Below are 26189 nucleotides of genomic sequence, written 5' to 3'. Positions count from 1 at the left end.
CATGCACAGCAATTTTCCAAAATCGATTCGAATGTGCATTGCAGTGCCATCTATAGATAAGAATGTGTACTATGTCATGCCTATGAGTGCTCCAGTGTGAGCTTCATGGTGAAGAAGGAGGATACTGTACCGTTCGTTTGAACGACTAAACGACTCCGACTCATCACCACTGGTGACTGTTATTTCGGAACTGTTATTTGGAACGTAGTATTTTTTCGGAACCGGAACCGTCGGAACTGTTCCGGGAAAAGAACAACTTCGCCCATCACTACCAGGGATGTCAATTAGAGCGTATATGCGCTACAGAGAACGCTTGCGCACGTAGAGCACGCAGCCACGAATACGTGCTTCAGTGAGGGTTGTACTATGTATAGTTGGCATTAATCTTGCACCCAGCGAAGAGGACGTACAAGTTCCAGATCGAATGGGCACTGGAGTTTCTATGCAAGGAACAGAAAGGAGATATACAGTGCTTAATATGTGGAAAACACACGAGTCAGGTAATTGATACTGTGATGAAATCCATTAATTTTATTAGGGCGCATGCTCTTCCTCACCGCCAGTTTAAAGAATTTCTACAGTCAATTGATTCTGAGTTTATGCTGAGCAAGAACAAAGAATTGCCTGAAATTTCTGACCCAAACTGGATAAAGGACCTTGCCTTTTTCGTTGACATGTTTGAACACCTTAATAATTTAAATTTGAAGCTGCAAGGTAAAAACATTTTAATTTACAATATGGCAGACACAGTTAACAGCTTCAAGTTGAAGTTTTCGTTGTGGACATCTCAAATGTCACAACGCAACTTCTTTCACGTTCAGCATATTCAGTCACTGAATGAAAAAATTGATACAGATAAATATTACAGTACATTGGAAGATCTTAGAATGGACTTCGACAGACGATTTCGGGACTTGAAAATAATTAAATCTAAACTAGAACTTTTCTATCGATCTCTTGCTGCATACATAGAAACTGTACGGGAAGAATTGCAGCTAGAAATAATTGATATTGGGAATAGAACGTTATTAAAACATGCATATAATGATCAGGATCTCCTTACATTTTACAAATGTTAGAGCCCTGAACTGTATGCTATGGTCCGTAAATTTGCAGTTCAAATTATGACAACAAGCATATTTGTATGTTAATTTTTTTCATTGATGACTAAGGGACAACTTATGTGATAATAGTATGCTTGCTACGCTTCGACTTGCTACTTCAAATAATATAGTACAAACATTACAACATTACAACAGAAATCATGTGAACTATTCTTGTGAAACTTCATTTTGAAATGCTAATTTTCCCTATTTTCGCCATTACAGAAGATAATAGTTCTAATAATCAAGAAAATTCAGAAATCATTATATATGTTATGTTATTAAAGCAGTATTAGGCTATAATAGTCTACAAAACTAATCTTGGCTGACTATTGTAAAACATAAATTATTCAGCTATCAAATAATTGCATTTAATAAAAATGTATAAACAACTGTGTAACGAATTATTACATCTGGACACCAGATCATTTTCACTTTGTCCTCTCCTGTGTCTTTCTCGTTTCTGTGTTTATGGAATTCCACTCCAGCACGTAAGCACGCGAAGGAATCGAACGTCGTTCATGCGCTCTTTCTTTGACATCGCTGCCCTAACCGGACTGAGCTATGCCGGTGGCCAGTAATCAATAGTAATTGCTGGGAGGATAACCATGTGATCGCGATAGAATAACAATTTGGAGAGTTAAAGAACTCGTCCACATCGCAATTAAAATCACAGTGGCGGCTTCTTTATTATTTATGTGAATGAAAGACAGGCACTGAAAATAACTAATAACAATTATTTGTCGCTTATTTAACGAAGGTGTTATCGTTGAAATTGGTAGATTTTTAAATCACTTATTTTACGACGCTTTATCAACTGCTTTGGTTATCTAGCATCTGAGTGAAGTGAAGGTGAAATCAATGCCGGCAAAATAAGTTCAGGGTTCAGCGCCGAAAATTACCCACATTTGCTCTTAATTGGTTGAGGGAAAACCCCGAAAAACCTCAACCAGGTAACTTGTTCCAACCAGAATTTGAACCCGGGCCCGCTCGTTGCACGGTCAGGCATGCTAACCGTTACTGGAATTGGTACACGAGAGATGATATTTGGCGAGACGATTCCGAGGATTTGCCATCCGTTACTTGATATTCGCCTTGAAAAACCAATCCAGATAATCAGTCCAAGCGGTACTCGAACCAACGTTCAAGTGCAGCCTCGTTCACGAGTTCCCTTCGTTACTATTGAGCTATGCTGGTGATCTCGACTTACTTACTTACTTACAAATGGCTTTTAAGGAACCCGAAGATTCATTGCCGCCCTGGTCTCGATTAAAAAATTATTTGTTTTGACAGTGAAATTCCTGCACTCGGATGCTTGATATTTCTTAGTAAATCATGGATATAAGTAAAATACAGGATGGATTATGGGAACCTGACGATTTTCAAAACGAAATCAACAGTGTAAGATACAAATTAAAATTTGTAATACTGTTATATAACAATAGGTTATTGAATGCAATTGGGTACGTGACCTCATTCTCTAAACAGCGTATTTCTTATATATCCCCCACCACTTATGATACAATGCTGCAGTCTGTCACGTAGATTCTGAATCGCTAATTGCACCATGTTGTCTGGTATGGCTGTGATTTCTTCCCGTATAGCCTCTTTAATTCTATTAATGCCCCTTGGTTTTCTAATGTACACTTGATACGTAACGTAACCCAAAGAAAGTAGTCACATACTGATGGATCGGAAGAACGTGCGGACCACGGAAATCACATGGTTTGGAAACGCCGTGACAGTGTGGACTGTAGCCCAATCTTGCTGAAACCATACGACGTTGAGATCGATTCCACGATAAAGTAGCTCTGCAGTAAGAAAGTCGCCTAACATCTCTTTGTACCGATTAGAAATCATTGTGACAACTTTAGCATTCTTTTCAAAGAAATAAGGACCTATGATTCCAAAACTGGCAAGGCCACACCAGGTTGTTACACGTGGACTACGAAGAGGGTGCGTATAGGGTGACCAGACGTCCTCTTTTGTCCGATATGTCCTCCTTTTCAGGCTTTTTTCCGAGGTCCGGGCGGATTTAAAAAAAAAATCAAGAAATGTCCTCTCTTTCGTAACTTGTTTGTATGTCTGATATTTTTAAATTACCTGATTTAAAGCCTTTTTCATCTGCATCTGTAGGTGGCAGCAGCATCGACGGAATATACTCTTTGCCAACGATCATAACTCTCTTTGCTCCTCTTTGTTATGGCCGTTGCACACAGGTAGCTAGTAAATCGAGAGATCGAGGTGCGAATATAAATGTAAATATATATTTTCTGTCCTCTTTAATAATAAATTATAGTTCCCTTGACTTTCATATGTAGCTAACTGTAAAATCATTATTATTAAGTTTTATCATAATTATTTTGTAATAAAATATGTATTAATATACTTTTAAGTATGATATAAGCCTAAATCTGTACTGTAAATATTTTGTAATAAAATAGATATTGACGTAAATTAAAAATAATTTAGGCTTTAGCCTAAATTACGTACATATTTTCTGTCCTCTTTTTTTCGAACGATGTCCTTCTTTTTGAAGCTTTGTGTCCTCTTTTTTATCGATGTGAATCTGGTCACCCTAGGTGCGTATGATGTCGAAATTTAATATGTCGACGAAATGATCTTGTATAATGACACTGAGTCACTGTCACTGACAATGTTTTTGCACCACAAAAGCACGACATTCAGCATTCCATTGCTCCATTGTTACAGCAACAGCACACGTAGCACAAACGCATAATAACTCACTCGCCTAAATGTCATTATTATCAACTTACTGTATGACTCAGAGTGCTGCATTGTAGTTAAATGCTTGCTTGAACTCGGTCGAATGTCGCACCCTCGAGTGAGATACGATCGGTCGTGATACGCTCGTAATAAATAGAAGCACAGTACAAGGTCCTCTCACCGACATGTCTTATCTTGTAAGGAAGGCGACAGATAAGATAAACATATGTTTTGCTCACACGGTAAAAATAAGGCTTTATTTTCTGCGTTTATGACAAACTTTTAATGGAACAGTCAATGGAACGTACCAAAACAGGAACATGAAGTTATAAGTAAAATAGTATGAAAAACTTCGATATACAGTTATTATTGCTAATTAATAATTATTCAATATTTGATTTACCCCATATAGGCTATATTATGATAGGTCCATACATAGTGTTCCGCCTATATACTGCGACAATGTAGAAACGTCTTACAAAATATTATTGATATAGCAGTAGATTAATAACAATATTAGTACAGAGATAACGTCACAGAAAATATAATAAAACGAATAATCATGCTGCACAACTGTTACAGACGCAAAGATTGATACACTAATTATTAGAGATTATTATTATTATTATTATTATTATTATTATTATTATTATTTTTACTAGAAAACTTGATACAGTTCTTGCATTATCATGATTGTGTTCTCCGTTTATAATAATTACATTTACATCCAATAACATCTATCAGATGTGGCAAAAACAAAATCACTCCTGTGTGGGGGGGGGGGAATTACCTACAACATTTATATTACATTTTAAAGCAAGTTTTATAGTTATACTATGGAGAGGTTAGTTAAACACTGCAAAGTTTTGAAATGATAAACATCTATGATGTTACTACACAGTTCATCACTGTAACAAGAACGAATGTCTAACGCTCGGCTTATACCGTTCGAGGATTTATCGCTCGTGACAATTTTACCCATCATGCATGTGCGCTACCTATCGGATTATGCTATGAACTACTTGGCGCTCGAGCGAAGACGTCCGATGCAGACCTCTGCTGTGTGTTAAAAATCGTCAGATTCCAATGGCCCACTCTGTATTATAAATGAACTGAAGATGCACAAACTAATAGAAATGGAGGAGTGAGGAACGAATAGGTAGGTAGTTACCGTTTAAATAGTGAAAGTAATATCCGAATAAAACCCAACAAAAATACTGAAAGCTCGAAAACATGTAGGATAAAATAAGACTGACGGAAACGGAACGGACTGCAGGCAGGAGTAACAGTCCTTGAAAGCGATAATGATGACAGCAATTGAACGACATCCTTGACTTTCGTTCACATTGCCATCAAAATGACAAGGGATTTGAGGAAATCCCTATGATTGGATATAAGCTTAACCTTTATACGGAATTAGACTAATGGACTTACGATAGATAAGCAATTATTACAGTAGAACCTCGCTAGTCCGAACCCTGCTAATCCGAAATTCCGGATAATGGAAAAATTACAGAGAGAGATATAGGGAGATTGGAGAGTATTAACTGAACTGAAACTCAATCAATTTAATGCTACAATATTTAGAAACTCAAAGTTTACAACATACAGTACAACTTATTTCATTAGTAGTGAATGAATAATTAATCCTTATTTTTATACTATTATGACAATTTGTCACCTTCTGACGAAAAGCAGATAATCTTGAAGAAGCGGCAATGTCCCACTAACACTTCATAAACCTCGAAACTGAAGCGGTGGTGGATACTGAAAGGTGGGAAGGGAATAAGGCGTGGTTTTCCTTATGCATTCCTGTCCCCCGCTTAATTCGAAATGTCGATAATCCGAATAGGCCCTGGTTTCGAACTAGCGGGGTTCTACTGTATTTGCTATAAATGTTAAGTGTGTCTGATGAACAGATGAAATACACTACGAATAACATTCAATACTCCAATAATAATGCCTTAAAACAGAATGCAGGCCTATTATTAAAGATAAGTAAAGAACTGTTTCTGCGCCACAGACAATAAAAATTAACTGACACATTGTGTAAGTTACGTATACAGTAAGAATATGACAATCACCCGGAAATGTTATTGTTATTTATCCCTACATATATATGAATAATGCCAAGCTTGAATTAACTTTCTATAGTTACTCATATACAGGATGATTCAGACCACCCACAACAGTCATTTATTTTAGAAACTAGTGCGTTAAAATTTTCGAGACAAACATATTTATAACTAAACCATATGTGAACTTTCACTTGACCTTGATTTCATCAATCAGCCTTAACAGGAAATAGGGTCAGTGGCGTATCACTTTAAAATTTCAAATGGGAGTCGGGGTCAAATAAGGTACCATTTGATAGAGCTCTTCAAAACAAACAGCTTTCATTGGAAACGTTTTTATCAATTCCTATTGTTTTAATGAGAAAACGTACAAAAAGACAATGCCATCAATATTGAGAATGTTACAAGACGAAAATGTAAACAAGACAATGCTGACTTCCTTAAGAACATCCTCAACCAGCTTTTGGAGGACGTACCACTGGCAACACGAGCAGTAATGTGGCTTCAGCAGGGTGGTTTCCCAGCTCATTTCCCTTTGGTGGCACGTGATACAGCCAATCAGCTCTTCCCTGGGCGATGCGGTTCTGTGGTATGGCCAGCACTATCTCCTGACTTGAATCCTTTGGATTTCTATTTTTGGGGACGATTGAAAAACATCGTCTATCAAGATTGTCCCACAACAAGAGATGACTTAAAACAGCGAATCCGGGAGATCTGCCAGTCACTTGACCTCGTCGAAGTGTTACGAGTCACTGACAGTGTTAGAAGAAGGGTATGGGTGTGTGCTTCTCAGAACGGCAGACAGTTTGAACATTTGTAAAAATTAATGGCATTTCTCCAATCTTTCAGTAACACCTGTCAACATTAATTGTCTTGTTTACATTTCGTCTTGTAACATTTCTCAATATTGATGACATTGCCTTTTTGTACGTTTTCTCATTGAAAGAGTAGAAACTGATAAAAACGTTTCCTATGAAAGTTCTTTGTTTTGAAGAGCTCTATCAAATGGTACCCTATATGACGTCGACTCCCATTTGAAATTTTAAAGTGATACGTCACTGACTATTTCCTGTTAAGGTTGATTGATGAAATCAAGCTCAAGTGAAAGTTCACATATGGTTTAGTTATAATTTTTTTTTCGAAAATTTTACTGCACTAGTTTCCGAAATAAATGACTTACGTTTGGTCCGAATCACCCATTGTTTTTTCGTACTTTTTCTCATTGAAAGAGTAGAAATTAATAAAAACGTTTCCTATGAAAGTTGTTTGTTTTGAAGAGCTCTATCAAATGGTACCCTATTTGATCCCGACTCCCATTTGAAATTTTAAAGTGATACGCCACTGACCCTATTTCCTGTTAACGTTGATTGATGAAACCAAGGTCAAGTGAAAGTTCACGCGCTGTTTAGTTATAAATATTTTTGTCTCGAAAATTTTAATGCACCAGTTTCCGAAATAAATTACTGTTACGGGTAGTCTGAATCACCCTGTATTATGCATTCATCTGTTTCGCGTCCATGTCAAAGAAGAGTAACATTATTTTTTTAATGCTGTACCTTGTAACCCTCCTAGGATTATATTAAACTTTACTAAATCCTTCCTTTTTCTCTATTTCTGTACATCGAATATAGAAGTTACACGTTAAAAACAGGTGGTACTAATAATATTATGACAGTACTTTTTGAGAATTTTTTACAACTTTACTGAACGAGAGAAGGGCCGGTTTTGTGCAGAAACTTGTCCACGAACATTCCCATAAAACGTTGACGCAAAAAACCGATTTTCCTCTCGCTCAGTAAAATTGTAAAAAATTTTCAAAAAGAATTATCATAATGTTATTAGTATCACAATATTACCAAAGTTTACCCTATGAACTGGTTCTAATGTTCCTTGATCATCCAGCCTATTTTCAGTAAGGAAGCCGTTAATGATCAAGGTTTTCTTTAGTACTAGAGATAGCATTGATATAATTCCCTGTAAAAGTTTCACACTTATTCTTGCGTTAAAATCTCCTAAAAAAAAAAAAGGCACAATTTTCAATTCATGCTATAAAATGAAAGTTTGCATAAAACTGAAAGGAAGGTGCAAAGGAATCACCCTCTGTATACATTTATGTAAATATGCACTTAACCTTTCGAATGCGTCGGCTGTCCGTTCAGTAATACAATTTACTAATCATGTTAACCTACGGAAGGATACTTAGCTTCTTTAATATTGTACTGTATAGGCATGAATGCATTTGTTGTTTAACCTGTCTTGGCCGTCTTAGGCATTAGCATCATACAGTTATCTTACGTGATTCAGAACTCACCAGAAGGGCTAGATTTGGTATCACCACCGTGTCGTTGAGATTGAGGGTGTTGAGTTCTGGCACGAACTCGACCTTATACTGCCTCTTGTAGGTCAGTGTGTCATTCCCATTGTGCTCCACATTGGTATGTTGTTCTACCTCCCTGCATTACACAATACAATCCAAGTAAATAATATGCGAGAATCTAAAGTGAACGTTATCAGAGACTGTATAGAGGAGAACAGAAATACACAAGAGGCAGAGGAAATTGTTATGTTTAAATGTATTCTGTAATATCAAATGACTCACTTGAAGACGTAAGGCCCCACTTCCTGGAGGCGTAGCTTGGAGTGCGACCCGTTGAGAAACTGCTCGTAGTTGCTCACGTTGAAGACGTAGAAACTGACGAAGACCTCCTCAGGGGGTGTGACCCACCACTCAAAGGGTGGAAAGCCCCTGCGCATCCTCAGCCTCTGTACACAGATAGTTATATGAGTACACGAAGAAAGTTACTGCACCAACACCATAATAGTCTAGCCGAGGCCCCCGCTATTCGTAGTTGAGTTACTAGCTTCTGTCATGCTGTCCGCAACATAATTTCACGAGAATCACTTGAATTGTCAGTTTGTCACTAATCAATACCATTACCTGTCAGTATACAGAATAAAATAAAATGTGTATCTTTAATTGTAATCGTTCTACACGAAGTGTTTTTAAAACATGTAACCTTCTCTTACGAATTTTGTCCTTTATCCTTTCGCTGTCTCGAAATGTTCTAACAGTTTTATTCATTCCTGGATGACAAAGAAATTTCACACCTGAAAGATTTTCTGCCATTTTTTTTTTTTTTTTTTTTGCACTTTCGAGCAGAGTTAGTGAGCACATGAGAAACATTAACACATTTGTATACTAAATCGAGAAACATCCATTTTGACTACAGAATGACCACAAAAGAAATTCTCGCTCGTTCGGACTACGAGACCCAAAAGGAAAGTTAACTTCCTCACATATAGTGGTTGAGTGTGTATAGTGGTTTGTGTTTGTACTGTAATGTCTTACTGTTATCTTAGGTGTTAAGTTTTGTCAGAATACACAGCGTAAGGCAAGTAAGGGAAGCTCGTTATACAGCTGCATGGATAAGTGCCGTATACCATATCTCTGATGGTGATCTGCAGTACCTCACAGATCTACAGGTGTCGTTATGCTCTTGTCTTAAAGGAACAATCTAGGCGCATACTATGCAGAACTATGGCTGGCTAACTAACTTTTCGAATGCCAGATCCAGAACGACTCCTCTGGGCCCTATTTGCGATTATATTGTAGTTCCTGGTCGATAGGTAGTCTGGGTGGCGTTCGTATATCCAGTGCTGACAAGTAGGTCATCTTGCCTCAGACAAGATAGAGTCAGGTCCCATCCCCAGACAAGTACCTGATAAACCCCAATCTTTTAAATGATATATCAGCATCGGAGATCCGTTCTGTTCTCCACTTCACACAAATCTATTTTTAACTACTGCAGTTAACAGATGAAATGAGGGGGAGGTAAAGAATGTTGGTGAAATGATAGAGAACACGGAAATACCCTGACAAAACTCTGAAACTTCTGTTTTGTCGACAACAAATTCCATCACGACCAGGCCGAGGGTCGAACCTGAGCTGCTTGGAAGGAAGACCAGCGCGCTAGTCCTGATCGACATAAGCTCAATGCAGATTTATTAGTCGCCTATAGTACACAATCACTAATCTCTACCACTGTTTGGACAAACCGCGAAAAAGACACACCATGGCAAATGATCGATTCAGCGTCACGCAAGTACAAATGATGCCCTGTTTTTAAGACGAAGACGATAATGAAAGCGAAATTGTCGAGAATTTTGGTGGAATTGCGAAGGAAGGACAGGAGAACCCCGAGACAAACTCTCACAACCTTGGCTTTGTCTAACACAAATACAATTCCGCCATCGCGTCGCCGAGATTTGAACTCGGGTGCGCGGTCTTAGTCAATCCGGAGTCGCTCGATTCCGTCTTAAATATGTAGCCCCATTTCCTTCCAAAAGAAGGTACGCTGTCTTCTCTTCCATCTGAAATCACATTAACTGTGGTCATGGACTTAAATAATTGTAAACAATGGTAGTCAGTACCCTGTCCCCTCCGAACAATGGAGACACAACTTTCCTTCCAAATTACAATATACATAAGTTAAAATCAATGTTACTTGTATTAACTTACACTTATGATGTGGTTAAACATTGTGTTTCTATAGCTTGTAACAAAATATTAAGTTTAACCTGTCAACTTGTTAAAGTTGATCAAGGTAAGATAAAACACGGAACAGCTAACAATAACCGTAGCGCCGTGTTTAGCTTTAAACAAATACGAGTACATTCGATGTTTGTATTCGTATTTCAATAACCGACAGCAGAGATATACTCTGAGAAAGACAGCTTACTTTTATCGAAACCATTGATGAGCGACTGAAATTTACTGACTTTCTTAATGTTAAACAACTTAACATTTTTAGACTGCTTCGTACTTTATTTACATTTTTCTGTCTACCTGAATCTTTTTTAATACTTCAGCAAATCTGAATGGGCTACATAAGATTATAAGTTGAACTTGGCATGAAAACTTTCCATGCATTCATAGTTTTTTCCGTAGAAGTACATAATTTTATTTAGTCTATATATTTTTATTTGGTATATATTTTGAATCTTCAACTTATTCTTGTCACATAAGTAATTACGAAACTGAACTAGTTTATCAGAAACTGGCATGCTCGACCTAATGAAATTAAGAGGTTGGTGGAAAAAAGGCCTATCCTACGTTTTTTTTTTTTAATTTCTAAGAAAAACGATTCTTCTTCCACCAAAATTGGAAGCAGTATGTTGTGCTCTTTTTTTTTGGGGAGGGGGGGGGGTGGAACTCGTGAACGTACACATTAGATGTTGCCTGCTATATTGAAAAAAAAAAGAACTAATTTTTATGGAAGAGTGGGTTAGGCCCTTATTCCACCCAAGCCCTTCATATATTCTGCGAAACAGTCGCCTACCAACTTGGAATCAAGAACGCTAATCTAAGATAGTCTGATTAAGGTCTCATAGGGTCTGATACTTACATGTTTATTGGAATAGCTGGAAGGGAACAGGGCTTTAGAACGGAAGGGAAGAGTGCTATTTATTTTCCTAAATAAAGTGTGACAGGGAGGAAATTTGGGTTGTTATTATCTTTAAATCTTATTCGACGGGACAGGAGGGATGTGCCTGTGAAAACTGACCACAGGAGGTAACTGATCCACACTCCCTCATCCTAGTGCTCTGCTAAAGGACTTGTGTACTTAGTTGGCGAGCTTTGTTGATTTTTATATTGGAAACTGCTTTTGCAATGATCATTGTCAGTTCCTTATAGGCCTATCTATTAGTCTCCATTTCATGGGAGGGTACGGACTGGGACTGTCCTCGCATGTAGGCCGCTCGGGTAGGCCCATTGTAATACTCGAGATGGAATAGTGTGTGTGCCCTAATGCTCCGAGTGCTATACAGGGTGATTCAACATCTCTACGACAAGCTCTGAGGGGTGATAGATTTAACAATAAGGAACCCTTTTTGTTAAACAACCTATGTCTTTTGACACGTCGTTTAGAAGTTATCGTTGAAAATGTTTTTGCGTGGGCGTACGTCAATGTATGCGAATTTATGCACTCCTATTTGTTTGTTGAGATGTTTGTAAGAAACGAGAAGGGTTGTTGTTGTTTGTTTACGTTTAATGTTCAATACCTTTTCCTTTCAGTTCAGTCTAATCATCAATTGAGAATGGATGTCTACACTTTTCCCGAGTTAGCCGACATGGTAATGTGTTATGGGGAGGCTCGCGGAAACGGAAGTAGAGCTCTCCACATGTACTAACAACAGTTTCAAAACAGTAATCACCCTCACCACACAATGTTTGCTCGACTTTATCAGCGCCTTCGAGACGATGGGTCTCTTCGTCCCCGGCGCATTGGTGGAAGACCGCGTAGACATCCATTCTCAATTGATGATTACACTGAACTGAAAGGAAAAGGTATTGAACATTAAAACGTAAATAAACAACAACAACCCTTCTCGTCTCTTAGGAACATCTCAACAAACAAACATTCGCATACATTGACGTACGCCCGCGCAAAAACATTTTCAGCGGTAACTTCGAAACGACGCGTGAAAAGACATAGGTTGTTTAACAAAAAGGGTTCCTTATTGTTAGATCTAGCACCCCTCAGAGTTTGTCGCAGAGGTTTTGTATCACCTGTATATCACCTTGACCACCACCACCGAACTCCCTACAGCCTACATTATCATTCCTTTACCTTTCGACGTAGGTCTCATCGCGGTCCCTCAACCCCGGTTCCACGAGTTACCGCAAGTCCACGGTGCGCTACGAATGATCAGATATCGACGGAGTCCAAGTTCGGTAACAGCCCGCAGCCGACTCTACATCGGAGCAAGCCCGAAACCTAGGAAAGAAACGGAGATGATGATGATGATGAAGATGATGACAGAGGGGAAGTGTAAAAAAATGTTATGTTTTATTTAACGACGCTCGCAACTGCCGAGGTTATATCAGCGTCGCCAGTGTGCCGGAATTTTGTCCGCAAGAGTTCTTTTACATGGCAGTAAATCTACTGACATGAGCCTGTCGCATTTAAGCACACTTAAATGCTATCGACCTGGCCCGGGATCGAACCCGCAACCTCGGACATGGAAGGGGAAATGTAATTATGATGTCGAAATGAATCAGAGATCCGACACCGAAAGTTATCCAACAATTTTGCTTCGATTGATTGAGGGAAAACTTCGGAAGAAACCTCAACCAGGTAACTTGCCCCAACCGGGTTTTGAATCCAGACCAGCTCGTTTCACGACTAGACGTGCTAATCGTTACTCCACAGCTAAGTCTGATAACTTAGATGACGGAGTATTGGAATACACGCCGAAAAATGCGAGGAAAGTTTATTTCTGTGTTTCGAGTCTTACTTTTTTTATTACCGCTACAATTCCTTCTTGTCGCTGGCATAGTTATTACCTTTGAAGTAAACTTAAATGTAGAAGTTTCTTCCGTGTAAGCTCCTAATTTTACGTCGTCAACGTTTTATATAGAAGAAAGTATCGGGAGCGATCACATTTCACGGAAAAGTTCCTAGTTTTCATTTCAACGTTATTCTTACGTTCAAGTTGGTATCATAAATGAAGTCTTAATGCTAGGTTTATGCTAAACATGAAAGTTACACTTTCCTGCAGCCCTCTGTCCTTCTCTTATGCTGCACACATTCGGCATTAAGTTAATTTCTGAATAATGCAAGTTGCTATTCGTAGATCCCAAGACTGTTCTAATATGTTATGGGTCTGGGCGACTTCGCCACAAACTTTTCGTCAACGTAATGATTTTATCACAGTTTGTTTCTCTCAGAGCTTTTCGTCACATCGTTACAGTTTACCATATCCGTTACAAGAATATACTTACCGCTGTTTAAAGTTGTGATATCACCATCTGTCAGCAATAATTCTCAGTTCAGGGGAAAAAGGTTTCGTTATGCTATATAAATAAACAGCCTGGAAATGTTCTGAGATACTAAGAAACTAAAGAATCATGAAAATGTTCTGACATACTATCAAGCTACAAACCATGGAAATGTTACTGAAATAACAACAAAAACCATGAAAGTTTTGCGATACTACAAAAATAAGGCCATGGGAATTTTTACGATAAAATAAAAATAAAAACCATGGAAATGTTTAGAGATACTATAAAATAAAAACTACAAAGACGTTTTGCATTTTTATAAAATTAAAAAACATTGAAATGTTTTGCCATGCTATAAAAATGTTTTGCGATAATGTACAAATAAAACCAAGGTAATATTTTGTGATATTAGAAAAAATAAAAACCACGGAAATGTTTAGTCAGACCACAGTCTAGTATATACAGTCGCGAAGCTCAATACGTAGTAAATATGCAAACATTAGATAGTTGCTCACCACTAGGATCGCTAATATCGCCTCATTACAGGCAATGCAAAATAGTACCGTCACAGTCTATTGTTTCTAGCACCCTCAAAACTCAAGCTTCGTGACTGTATATAGTAGACTCTGGTCATGGTCAGACTATATAAAATTAAAACCATTAAATTATTCTGCGATACTAGAAAAATAAAAATCGTGGGAATGGATTGAGATAATATAAAATTAAAAACATGGGATTGCTTGGCAATATTGTAAAAATAAAAAAAAAATGGATGTTTTGTGATATACAATTAAAACAATGGAAATGTTTTGCGATACTACAAGAAAACTATAGAAATGTTTTATAGTACTATAAAATAAAAATCATGAAAACGTTCTGTGATAATTATTATAAAAATAAAAATAAACTTTTTTGCAATATTACAGAAATAAAAACCATGGAAATGTTTTGCGATACCATGGGAATGCTTTGTAATAGAATACTATAAAATTAAAACCATGGAAATGTTTTGTAATAGAATACTATAAAATTAAAACCATGGAAAAGTTTTGTAACAGAATACTATAAAATTGAAACCATGGAAATGTTTTGTAATAAAATACTATAAAATAAAACCATGGAAATATTTTGTGATACTGCTCGTATAAAAATAAGAGAAATGAAAATATTTTGTGATATAAAAATAAAAACCATGGAAATATTTTGCAGTAATATAAAAATAAAAAACAAAAAAACATGGAAATATTCTGTGATACTATACAATTAAAACTGTGGAAATATTTTATAGTACTATAGAATAAAAATCATGAAAACGTTCTGTGATATTATAAAAATAAAAATAAACTTTTTTTGCAATATTATAGAAATAAAAACCATGGAAATGCTTTGTAATAGAATATTATAAAATTAAAACCATGGAAATGTTTTGTAATAGAATACTATAAAATTAAAACCATATAAATGTTTTGTAATAGAATACTATAAAATTAAAACCATGAAAATGTTTTGTAATAGAATACTATAAAATTAAAACCATGGAAATGTTTTGTAACAGAATACTATGAAATTGAAACCATGGAAATGTTTTGTAATAAAATACTATAAAATAAAACCATGGAAATGTTTTGTGGTACTACTCGTATAAAAATAAAAGACATGGAAATGTTTTGTGGTACTATTAAATTAAAACAATAAAATGTTTTGTGATACTGCTCGTATAAAAATAAAAGAAATGAAAATGTTTTGTGGTACTATTAGATTAAAACAATAAAATGTTTTGTGATACTGCTCGTATAAAAATAAAAGACATGGAAATGTTTTGTGGTACTATTAAATTAAAACAATAAAATGTTTTATGATACTGCTCGTACAAAAATAAAAGACATGGAAATTGTTTGTGGTACTATTAAATTAAAACAATGGAATGATTTATGATATTGCTCGTACAAAAATAAAAGGCATGGCAATTTTTTGTGGTACTATTAAATTAAAACAATGGAATGTTTTATGATACTGCTCGTATAAAAATAAAAGACATGGAAGTAGTTGGTGATGTTATAAAATTAAACCATGAAAACATTTTGTGATATTATAAAAATAGAAACCATGGAAATATTTTGCATTAATATAAAAATAAAAAAAACATGGAAATGTTCTGTGATAGTATACAATTAAAACTATGGAAATGTTTTGCGATGCTATAAAGTCAAAGTCATGGAAATGTTTGTGATTCTATAAAATTAAAAACATGAAAATATTTTGTGATAATATAAAATAAAAACCATGGAAATGTTTTGTGATATTATACAAATAAAAACCATTGAAATATTTTCTTATATTACACAATTAAAACCATGGGAAAAAAATTGTTTTGTGATACTATAAAATTAAAGCTATGGAAATGTTTTGTGATACCATAATATTAAAACGATGGATTAAAAGCACAGATTAAAATACATTGAATATTAAAAACACATTTAAAATAGTTTACACATCAATAATTAGTATTATATATATATATATATATATATATATATATATATATATTGCAATTTAAGAACTCTACTGGGTGTTCAGTTCAAAGTGTGTCATGGCTTGCTGTATGCCGTCATGTGGCTAGCCGATGAGCCTAGAGAATTCAATCTTCCTGCACTTCCGCAGAGGTGTATAACCTATGAGGCAGAGAAGTTGCCTAGCAAGTACGGCGTTCATTCTGAAGAGTACGTACCGATATGTACGGTAACGCCGGTAGTGGCAGGAATGTGAACTGTTTGGAAATACGTACTGTCGGGATATGGGGAGAGGGTTAAGACGATTACTTACGTATTTGTTGACAATAACTTCGACGGTCAACATGGACACGGAGCATTTGATTTGTGTTTTGGAATGTTACCGTACACAACCGATGATAACAAATACCCTGCGTACGATTTGCCGGCGCAAAACACAGTTCGAAAGAGGTTATGATAGCACACAGACCGTACAGACCGCCATCTGTTGCTACGACGTTCAAGTTATACCGTACACGTTTTCAAGTTCAGATTGAAGAACGCCTTAAGTAATAGGCAACTTCTCTAACATATAAGCTGAAACTCGCTTCAAATCGGTGACCCAACAACAGTGACGTCATGACACACTTTGAAATGAACACCCAGTATATGAAATGCTACGAATCATTGTGTGGCATAATCCTGTGACAAAGCGTGATATATGACTTAATAGTCCTGCGATGAAAATGTAATGTATGGCAAAACAGATATAATTATGACGAGGAAATTCTGACGAATGATCCAGAATTCATATTTAATCTGTGAATAAACACTTGTTCTCATTTATTTGTTTACATAGAGCGAATCATGATGTTTTGCGTACAAAGTGCGAACAGTATCGCAGGCAGGTCGCTGCTGTGTTATGATCAGTTCTTAGTTGTATTTCGGACGTACAAACTTTCTTGCAGAATGCAATAATCACTCGCAATTACTCTACGACTTCCTCTCTCCCGCATTCACAAATTACACTCGCGGATTTACGTAAGGTGATAGTCTAAGTTTAGTTTTTGATGTTTTGTCCGATGATGATGATGATGATGATTATTATTATTATTATTATTATTATTATTATTATTATTATTATTATTATTATTATTATTATTATGAGGGATAGTCAAAAGAAAACGGGTCAGATGCCAAAAAGTATAATAGAACATTTATTACCTCAAAAGTAATCTCCAAAACTGTTCATATAAGTTATTTACCCCACTGCGAGACAAAACGATCAATCCCATCCTTGAAAAAGCTTGTGGGCTGTCTACTAAATCAGTTCTTTACCCAGTCACACATATCTTCGACCGATGCAAAACGAAGTCTACGAATATATTTTCTCAACTCTCCAAGAATGTGAAAATCGCATGGGCAGATATCTCGACTTTAGAGGGTGTAGGGGGGGGGGGGCTGCTGAAGCGTTTCTCTACGAAATTTCTGAGTTGTATTCCTCACGGAGTTGGCAGTATGTGGGCGGGCATTATCATGAAGAAGGATAACTCCGTTCGACAGCATTCCAGGACGTTTTGATTTAATGGCGCTTCTGTAAAGTTTCTTCATAACGCTGTGCATTAATTGTGGCCCCATGCTCGAGAAATTCAACAAGACGACGACCCCTAGAATCGAAGAAGAATGTCAATATGACTTTACCGAAACTTGTATGTATTGCTTTTTGACTTTTTCGGTGGGGGAGAATCCATGTGTTTCCATTGTTGGCTCTGCCGTTTGCTTTCAGGTTTTCCGGTTCAAAATGGTGACACCACGATTCGTCCCAAGTGACAATACGGGACAGAAATTCATACTATTCCTCGTGGTATCGTTGCAAGTGATCAGTGAAGCAGCCATTCTGTTTGTTTTTTGTTCCTCCGTCAACTGACGTGGAACCCATTGCGTGCAGATTTTTCGGTAATGGAGATGCTTCGTCGCAATCACGTGTACGGAACCGTGACTTATTCCCACCAAACGACGAAGTTCTTCCACATTGATCCGTCGATTTCCCCGTATAAGACCATCAACCTAAGCAATAACAGCAGGAGTGATGACAGGATGAGCCTGTCCTGGGCGAGCATCGTCTTGCAGTGACACGCGCCCCTCTCGGAATCTCTTGTGCCATTCCAGTATACACGAACATGACATCCTGTGTTCGCCGTAAACAGCAGACATGCGACGATGGATGTCTCGTCCTCCTACTCCTTCAGCAGTCATAAACCGCACTACACCTCGCTGTTCTTCTTTACCTGCTTCCGTTAGTGATGATGGACGAACACACGTATCGTATCTCTAACTTCACTTCCAGCACAATAAATGAAGGACTGGTGTGTAAGCTGAGGTTGTAACTATGCTTTCGCGAGTCGCCATCAGATGTCAGTTCAGCAATCAAATTCCAGTGGTATCAACCAGCCGTGAGATATACGCATAGTGACCCTTTTTCATTTGACTGGCCCTACTATTATTATTGAAAAGATATCTAATGTTGCACGCGCTCTGTTATTTCTATGAATGATGTAAGACAAGATGCTTAGTTTCGAATTTAGCCGATACCTCCGGACTTTTGTTAGGATTATACTATGTATGTATGTATGTATGTATGTATGTATGTATGTATGTATGTATGTATGTATGTATGTATGTAGCGAGTGTGCAAAAAAGTTACGCCCGATTTCTGAATTCAAGAAGTATTATTTATTTATTTGTTTCAACATAGTGGTTACCTGAAACGAACCATAACCATAACTATAACCATAACCATGATACAGTAATTCTACTCACACTCAGCAACATCTTCACAAAATAATAACAATATTAGGAATAATACAAATCCTTGTGCACGGGGTATGCTTACATGAATACAAATCGGGTGTAACTTTGTATATGTAGGCTACATACAAAGTGGAAATAATACAGTAGGGCAGATTTTAACAGCTTATTCCTTGGATAGAGTATAACAAAAAATGTCAATACCATATTTCTCCCAAAGGAAAACTTTTCTTAAAAAAAGTAATAAAATAAAGTAATTTCCTCGTCAATATTAACACTTCTTACTCGATAAGCTCTATCCGTATGATTATGATCTTTACACTTATTATTAGAAAAAATTATGAGGAATTACTTATCTCTTTGCAGCTTTGCAATAAAATTGACGGTTTTCTTACAAATTAAATACAATGGGTAACACGTACCGTTATTTCCTGCCATTTGGAAGTGTGACAACCCTACTACAGTGACTAAGGGACTGAATGCTATAGGCCGCGCCACCGTTTTTGGCATGTAAAATAAGTAATAGAAAGATTAAGTGCGAGTATCTTACCTTTGTAGCAGTCTATGAACTATGAAGCTGATAATTGTAATTGGCAGATTGTTGATGTGACGTGTATTTAGGAGGTGGTACCGTTCTCAGCTGCAGTGACAACAGAAACTCACTGATTGGACACTGCACTCAAGGGTACACCGCAGGAACGCTAGCGTAGGGAAAGTTAAGTGCGAGTATCTTACTTTTGCCGCAATATGGGCAGCAAGACTGACAACTGTGGTTGGCATATTGCTGACGTGACGTGTATAGGAGGTGGTACCATTCTCAGCTACACTATCAAGAGATTCTCGCAGTCTGCATTGCACTCAAGGACACACGCCAGATACGCTGGCATCAGCAATACTACTCTGACCGAGTCCGTGTGTGTATTCGTTTGTGACGCTGCGATGCGCTATTATCAAACTACACAGACTTTCAGCCTAATTGTGTAATTAACCATGCACGTAATTATAAATGAATAATAGCTATTTTAATCTATTTTGTTGTGATCATCAATCTGCACAGTTATATCACTTCCACTCCGTATATGTAGTCTATGTATGAGAGGCAGTCACTACGACCCAAATCTATATGACCTAGACCAGCGTTTCTCAAAGTGTGTTCCCCGGAACCCCGGGGTTCCGTAAGCAACTCTTAGGGGTTCCGTACAATTTCTTATATGAAATTATTTACTTTTTAATCTCTTATAAAAACATGAAAAAGAATAAGAACAGAACTATAACTCTTTATTCAGCCATTCCGTTGACAATAATCAGACAACAATGGGTATCGTTTACGGCAATCTAATCATTAATGCACATTGTTGAAATAATAATAATAATAATAATAATAATAATAATAATAATAATAATAATAGGTGCGCTTGAAATAACTTCAGTGTCTGCAGCTAGAGCGCTTTCAGAATAAGAAGGCATATAAGGCGGAGCTAGTTCAGGCCGGTCTATGTCGACTAGCCAGTGACAGTGAAGCGGTGTTGCCTAGTTAAATCGTCGCGAAGTCTCGCTGAAGCGTCGCATATTAGTTTCTTTCTTGCGCGCACAATACTTATGGCTAGGAATGAATTTTTAGCAATGGCATTCGATAGAACTCCGAATTCTGAATCCAACAGTACAAGAATGGCAATTGTATGTCAACTGGTTCGCGTGTTATCGCTTTAAGACTAAACAGAGATATCCAACCTACAGCATAGAACATATTTTGCTCTGAATTCCGTCTCTGTAAACGAAGATAGAATCTGTTTATTTTCAAATTCAGATGTGGACTGTTTTCTCTTGTGTGATGCGTAACTTACCGTAACAATGTCTCTTGAAGGGATTGCAATTGGCTCTGGTGTTTCATCTGTTATACGCAAAGGGATAGTTCTACACTCACAGGCGAGGGGTATTGTATTTTTGTACATCATTTTTTTCAGTGCGTGTCAGTTCTTCACAAACAAAGAATCTGACTGCAGAGACGTGTGGTTTAGAAGTGCATACGTTATCTCATATTCTCGGACAGGACAAAGAGACAATTAAAATAGGTGGTATACTTGAATTTACCTCTCCTGGAAAATAACGCAAAACAAACGTGTTAATTATTTGTACAATTTTCAGAACCGTGTATTACTTCATCGTACGATATTTTAAATACATTAGTAGTATGTGTTAGCAGTGCCATTGTAATAGAACGTGGAAAGAAGAAGAAAGCTGAGAATAATCATAGATACGACTTTCACTTATACATGGTATAAGACGAAATATTGCATAAACATGAGATATTTGGATGATATTATAAACATAAACACTCCTGCCTCTTTTTTCCATGAATTATACGAAGAGTATTAACAACATTTCCTTAAGAGCATTAGAAAACTTTATAAAATGAAGCACATTAACTACATTTCACTTTTAAAATAAATACAAGCATGCTAGGAACGAGGAGATTTTTATAATTCCAAAACTCAATTTTTATTTTAAAAACCTTTCGTTATATATTACACTTTATATGATGTTTTCTAATATACAATTTTATCTTCAATATATTAACGATATTATTGGATTACGGTTTTCATATTCGCTTCTATTAACTACCTTCACTCGTAGGTTTATATTGCCAGAGGCCAGAGTTATAGAACATAGAATCCTGGACTTCTAGGTAGGTATAAGCTAGAGGATTAAATTAAATTAGATAGGCTTGATTTAATAAAGTAAAAGGAAGTAATCTTCAGTTTCAATATGAGTACTGAATTAGGCCTACATATAAACAGATATGCTTATATCCTTACAGCCGGATTCTTAGTCAGAATATGGAACACTGGCCCTCTAGATATGTAAAAATTATATGATAAAATAAAATTAGATAGACTTAGTTTATCATAGAAAAATAAAATAATCTACAGTTCCAGTATGAGTACTGAATTATGTATGAACACACATTATGATTACGTTGCATTATAGCCAGATTCGTAACCAGAATGTAGAACCCTGGACCCCTAGGTACATGTATAAGCTAGAGAATTAAATTAAATTAAATAGGCTTCATTTAACGGAGGAAAAATAAAATACTTTCCAACTTCAATACTAAATTACGTATCTACAGATTTGTTTTCGTTTTGTTATCGCTAGTTTCTTAGGCTGCCCCTACAAACAAACTGTACCTTATCTTTCCTCTGGAGAAATAAACAATAATAAATTCAGCTGTGCTGTACAAGGAAGTCTGAGTAAGAATTAAAACATTCTTTCTCAGACATTAGCAAAGTAAATTTCTACATATCTGTCACTTTATTTCGCAAGTCATTGACTCCAAGAGCTACTGATCTATGAAGCTAAGAAGTAATAAAAATTGAGATGAGAATTACTTCAGTAAGAGTAATTATATTTAAACATTACACAAAATGAAGAAACAGGTCTCGACCCGCTCGCGCAGCGAGAGAGCTGCAACTGATATGTTCTGTCCTTATCTGTTGTCTCTGTCTTCCACGTCTCGTGCACCGTGCACTGTGTGACAACGTCGAACTGTTGCTAGCACTCAATTGGCTTAGGCCATATGCCTTCTTATTCTGAAACCGCTTTAACACATTTTGTCAACAATAATGCATAGGTATACGAAATTTATTGAAAGTTCTGTGAAGGATATTTCGCCGAGTTGTTTTGACGTTCCTTCAAGAAAGCACAGGAAATTTCTTTTGGAGAAGAAAGAACATTATTTTGAAGTTCAATGTGAGTTATGTGTTAATTTTGTGTCTTAACATTTATTTAATAACATTCGAAAAAGGCCAATGTTTGAAAGAAAAATTGTGCGAGTTTTGTCATCCCTTCTTCAGAATTGTGTAAATAGAGGGCAAGACCGATTATTGCGCGCTAGGTCATCGTATTTTTAATACAGAGTGATACCGATCCTAACTCTACTTTTTTTAATACAGAGTGACACTGAATCATGGGTCTGATGAACGCGAAATGGAAACACCAGGTTTACAAAATAGCTTCTCGTCACCTGAAAATGTGAAGGAGCCAATATCAAAAACATAACATGATCCTGTAATTAAAAATCGTAAACATAATGAGAGTTACTTAGCCTTGGACTTCATGGATGCTAAAAATTGCCCTCAGTGTGTAATATGTGGCAGAATTTTACCTAATAATTCTATGGCACCTTCAAAATTACGTCGCCATTTTGAAACAAATCATACTCAGTTTCATGACAAGAATATTGATTTCTTTGATAGAAAACGTCGTGAGTTACTAAATTCACAAAAGTTCTTAGCTCAGCCATCTTACAGTACAAATGAAAAAGCAACAGAGGCATCTTTCATTGTAAGCTACAGAGTGGCTGAGGCAGGTGAGTCCCACAAAATAGCCGGAAAATTAATAAAACCCTGCGCGATTAACATGGTTAAGTGCATGCTCAATGAGAAGGAGGCTAAATAATTATCTTCCGTGCCGCTTTCAAATGACACAGTGGCTCGTCGCATTCAAGATATGGCAGCTTACATCAAGGAAGAATTAAACCGTCGGCTGAGATCATGTCAATTTTCACTAGAGATAGACGAGTCAAGTGATGTAGCAGATCTGGCAGTTGTACTAGTCTTTGTCCGTTAACATTATGAAGGTGCTATTGAAGAAGATATGCTAATACGTAAACCGCTGCCAGATAATGCAACAGGATCTGAAATTTTCAGACTTGTTAGTGAGTACTTTGAAGAAAATCATATACCCTGGGACAATTGTGTTCATGTCTGCACGGATGGTGCAAAGGCAATGGTTGGGAAAACAGTTGGTGCAGTATCGTGCAAAAAGTCAGTTGCAAAAAATTGCAAAATCAGTCCTTGTATTTTGCACCGTCAAGCTTTGGCTATATAAAAAATTCCAGTGTCCCTCAAAAATGTTCTTAATGAAGCAGTAAAAATCGTTAATTTTATCAAGTCCAGAATACTAAATTCAAGACTCTTCAAAATAATTTGTGACGACATGGGAAGCCTTCATAAATCTCTGCTTCACTGTACAGAAGGGAGATAAGTTTCTCGTGGAAAAACTTTAAGTAGACTCTTCGAACTTAAGGCTGAGGTGATGGCTTTCTTCATTGATCACCATTCCGAGTTGGACGATCGTTTGAGTGACAATCAATGGCTCTTGAGATTTGCCTGTTTAGCAGAGTTTTTGTGCTAATATATTCAATGCAGAAAATAAAATCAGCGCTTTCAAGAAAAAATTGCAGCTCTGGATGAGAAATCTAGCCGGCCGTTAATTTGAGAGCTTCCCTGCTTTGAAAGATTTCCGTGAGTAGAACGAAGAAACTCTCCGAGAACTTGATGAAATCAATGAAGAATTTGTAAAGCATTTGGAGAATATGCGCCACACTGTAGAGCAGTATTTTCCAGAACAGGAAAGTGAAAACAATTCTCAAAACTTGTGAGTCAAAAATCCATTTGATATCAAAGAAAAAACCTTCTTCCCTCGCTTCTGAAGGATAAGAAGCATTACTGGAAGTGATGTCTGATTTATCCCTGCAACCTCGGTTTAAGAATCTCCCTGTGGTGGATTTTTGGCACAGCCTGAGAAGAGAGTACCCAGTTTTATCAAAGAAACTATCACAATTCTACTTCCTATTGTAAGTACTTACCTATATGAAACTAGGTGTTCGGTGTATACGTCTATCAAAACTAAATACCGAAACAGACTGGATGCAGAACCGGACATGAGACTTTAGCTTTCCAACATTAAACTCGGTATTAAAGAAATATGCAGGCGTATACAACAAAAACACTCCTCCCTCTGATCTATTTCAAATAGGTTTTTTCTGAAAAGAAAATTAAGTACTTGAATTTTAGTGTGAATTTCAAAACAGTGTTAACAGTGCAAGTGGACTTAATATCATGTATACTTGTTATATATTTACTCACAAAAACATGTTTAATGTTAGTGGTAAAACTAAGCCAGGATTACTAATCTTTGTAATAACAGCAAATATAGTTCAACAATATTAATTATAATTTTTAAATATGTATAAAATGTGACATCAATAAAAATGTGTAATGTTAGTGATAAAAATAGATTTGGTAATTTAATATATATATGTATATATATATCACTAATATTCCGCTGGGCTCCACAGTTCTATTTTAGCTTTAAAAGAGTTCCGTAGAAAGCAAAGTTTGAGAAACGCTGACCTAGACGATTTAAGCTTACCCACCAGTGAGGTAGCTGACTACACTAAGGTTCGCTGAGTATTCAGGTTTCGAGTAGGTAACTCCACTTGTACCTAGGCCAGTCCTTTCTGTGCGTCGCCAGTCTCCCATCGGGGAATGCTATGGAATGGTACTGAAATGGAGATCAATCGGAATGCTTCCGATGCTTATGGGGAGACAGGAGAATCCTGAGAAAAACCCTCAACAGCGACCTTCACAAGTATCACTGAATTAAAAAAAAATCCAACAAAGTTCTGCCAACTTATCAACCCCCGCGGGGGTTTCGGATTATACTAGTTTTTCGAAAGTTTTCTGACTGCAATAATAATAAAATTACTGAAGCTTACCTCCGTCATGAGCACTTCGCTGGGCGACCAGATGAGGCCGAGGCAGCCAACAATCAGAGACAGCACACCGCACGCTATGTACGTCACCACACCTGCAACATGGCGTGATACAGTCAATATGAAGTACCCCAAGAAAATCACGTAAAAATGACAAGAGGCATCCATGCATGCAACAATAGGCGACCGATCGCACCGGTCGGCAACTTATAAACCGTTTTAACATAGAATCGGCCGGCTACTTCGCTTCCATACGAGGTACTTAATGAGCTGGTTAATAGTTGTTTGCAGTTACTCACTACAGCAAGTTGTAAGGCGATAGTTGCATCGATTCGAAGTGAGGCATTATTTTTAATTGCGACCGATCAGCACAACTACCAATTTTCTGCAGTCAGTCTTGCTTCAAAACAGCGTGCAGGAATGTACTTCTTTATTGCCCTCTTGTGCTCATTTATCGATTGTGAATGTAGATCATCAAATGACATTTTAAATACTCGTCATAATTAAAAATTTATATTAAAAATACTTTGTTTTATGTTGATTTCATGAAAAAAACTGCTTCCATAACACAGGCACTAACGAAATACTGTGTATAAAGAATAAAATTGTTACCATAGTGACCATAACCGTAATGCTTCGGTA

At 36.8% G+C, this 26189-nt stretch overlaps 1 protein-coding gene across 1 annotated transcript in view; it reads right to left on the bottom strand.

The window, feature by feature from the left end:
- The window catches only part of LOC138701488 (scavenger receptor class B member 1-like), a 180099-nt gene that overhangs the window by 44587 nt on the left and 109323 nt on the right, over positions 1-26189 (bottom strand). The window contains exons 2-4 of the mRNA XM_069828404.1: positions 25551-25642; positions 8505-8668; positions 8217-8358 (exon numbers count right to left, since the gene is read on the bottom strand). Of these exons, the coding sequence (XP_069684505.1) occupies positions 8217-8358; positions 8505-8668; positions 25551-25642 (398 nt within the window). The remainder of the gene's footprint in view (positions 1-8216; positions 8359-8504; positions 8669-25550; positions 25643-26189) is intronic.

The sequence above is a fragment of the Periplaneta americana genome, chromosome 6 (assembly GCF_040183065.1).
Source record: "Periplaneta americana isolate PAMFEO1 chromosome 6, P.americana_PAMFEO1_priV1, whole genome shotgun sequence".
Taxonomy (NCBI): Eukaryota; Metazoa; Arthropoda; class Insecta; order Blattodea; family Blattidae; genus Periplaneta; species Periplaneta americana.
This window is presented reverse-complemented; position numbering and strand designations above follow the sequence as displayed.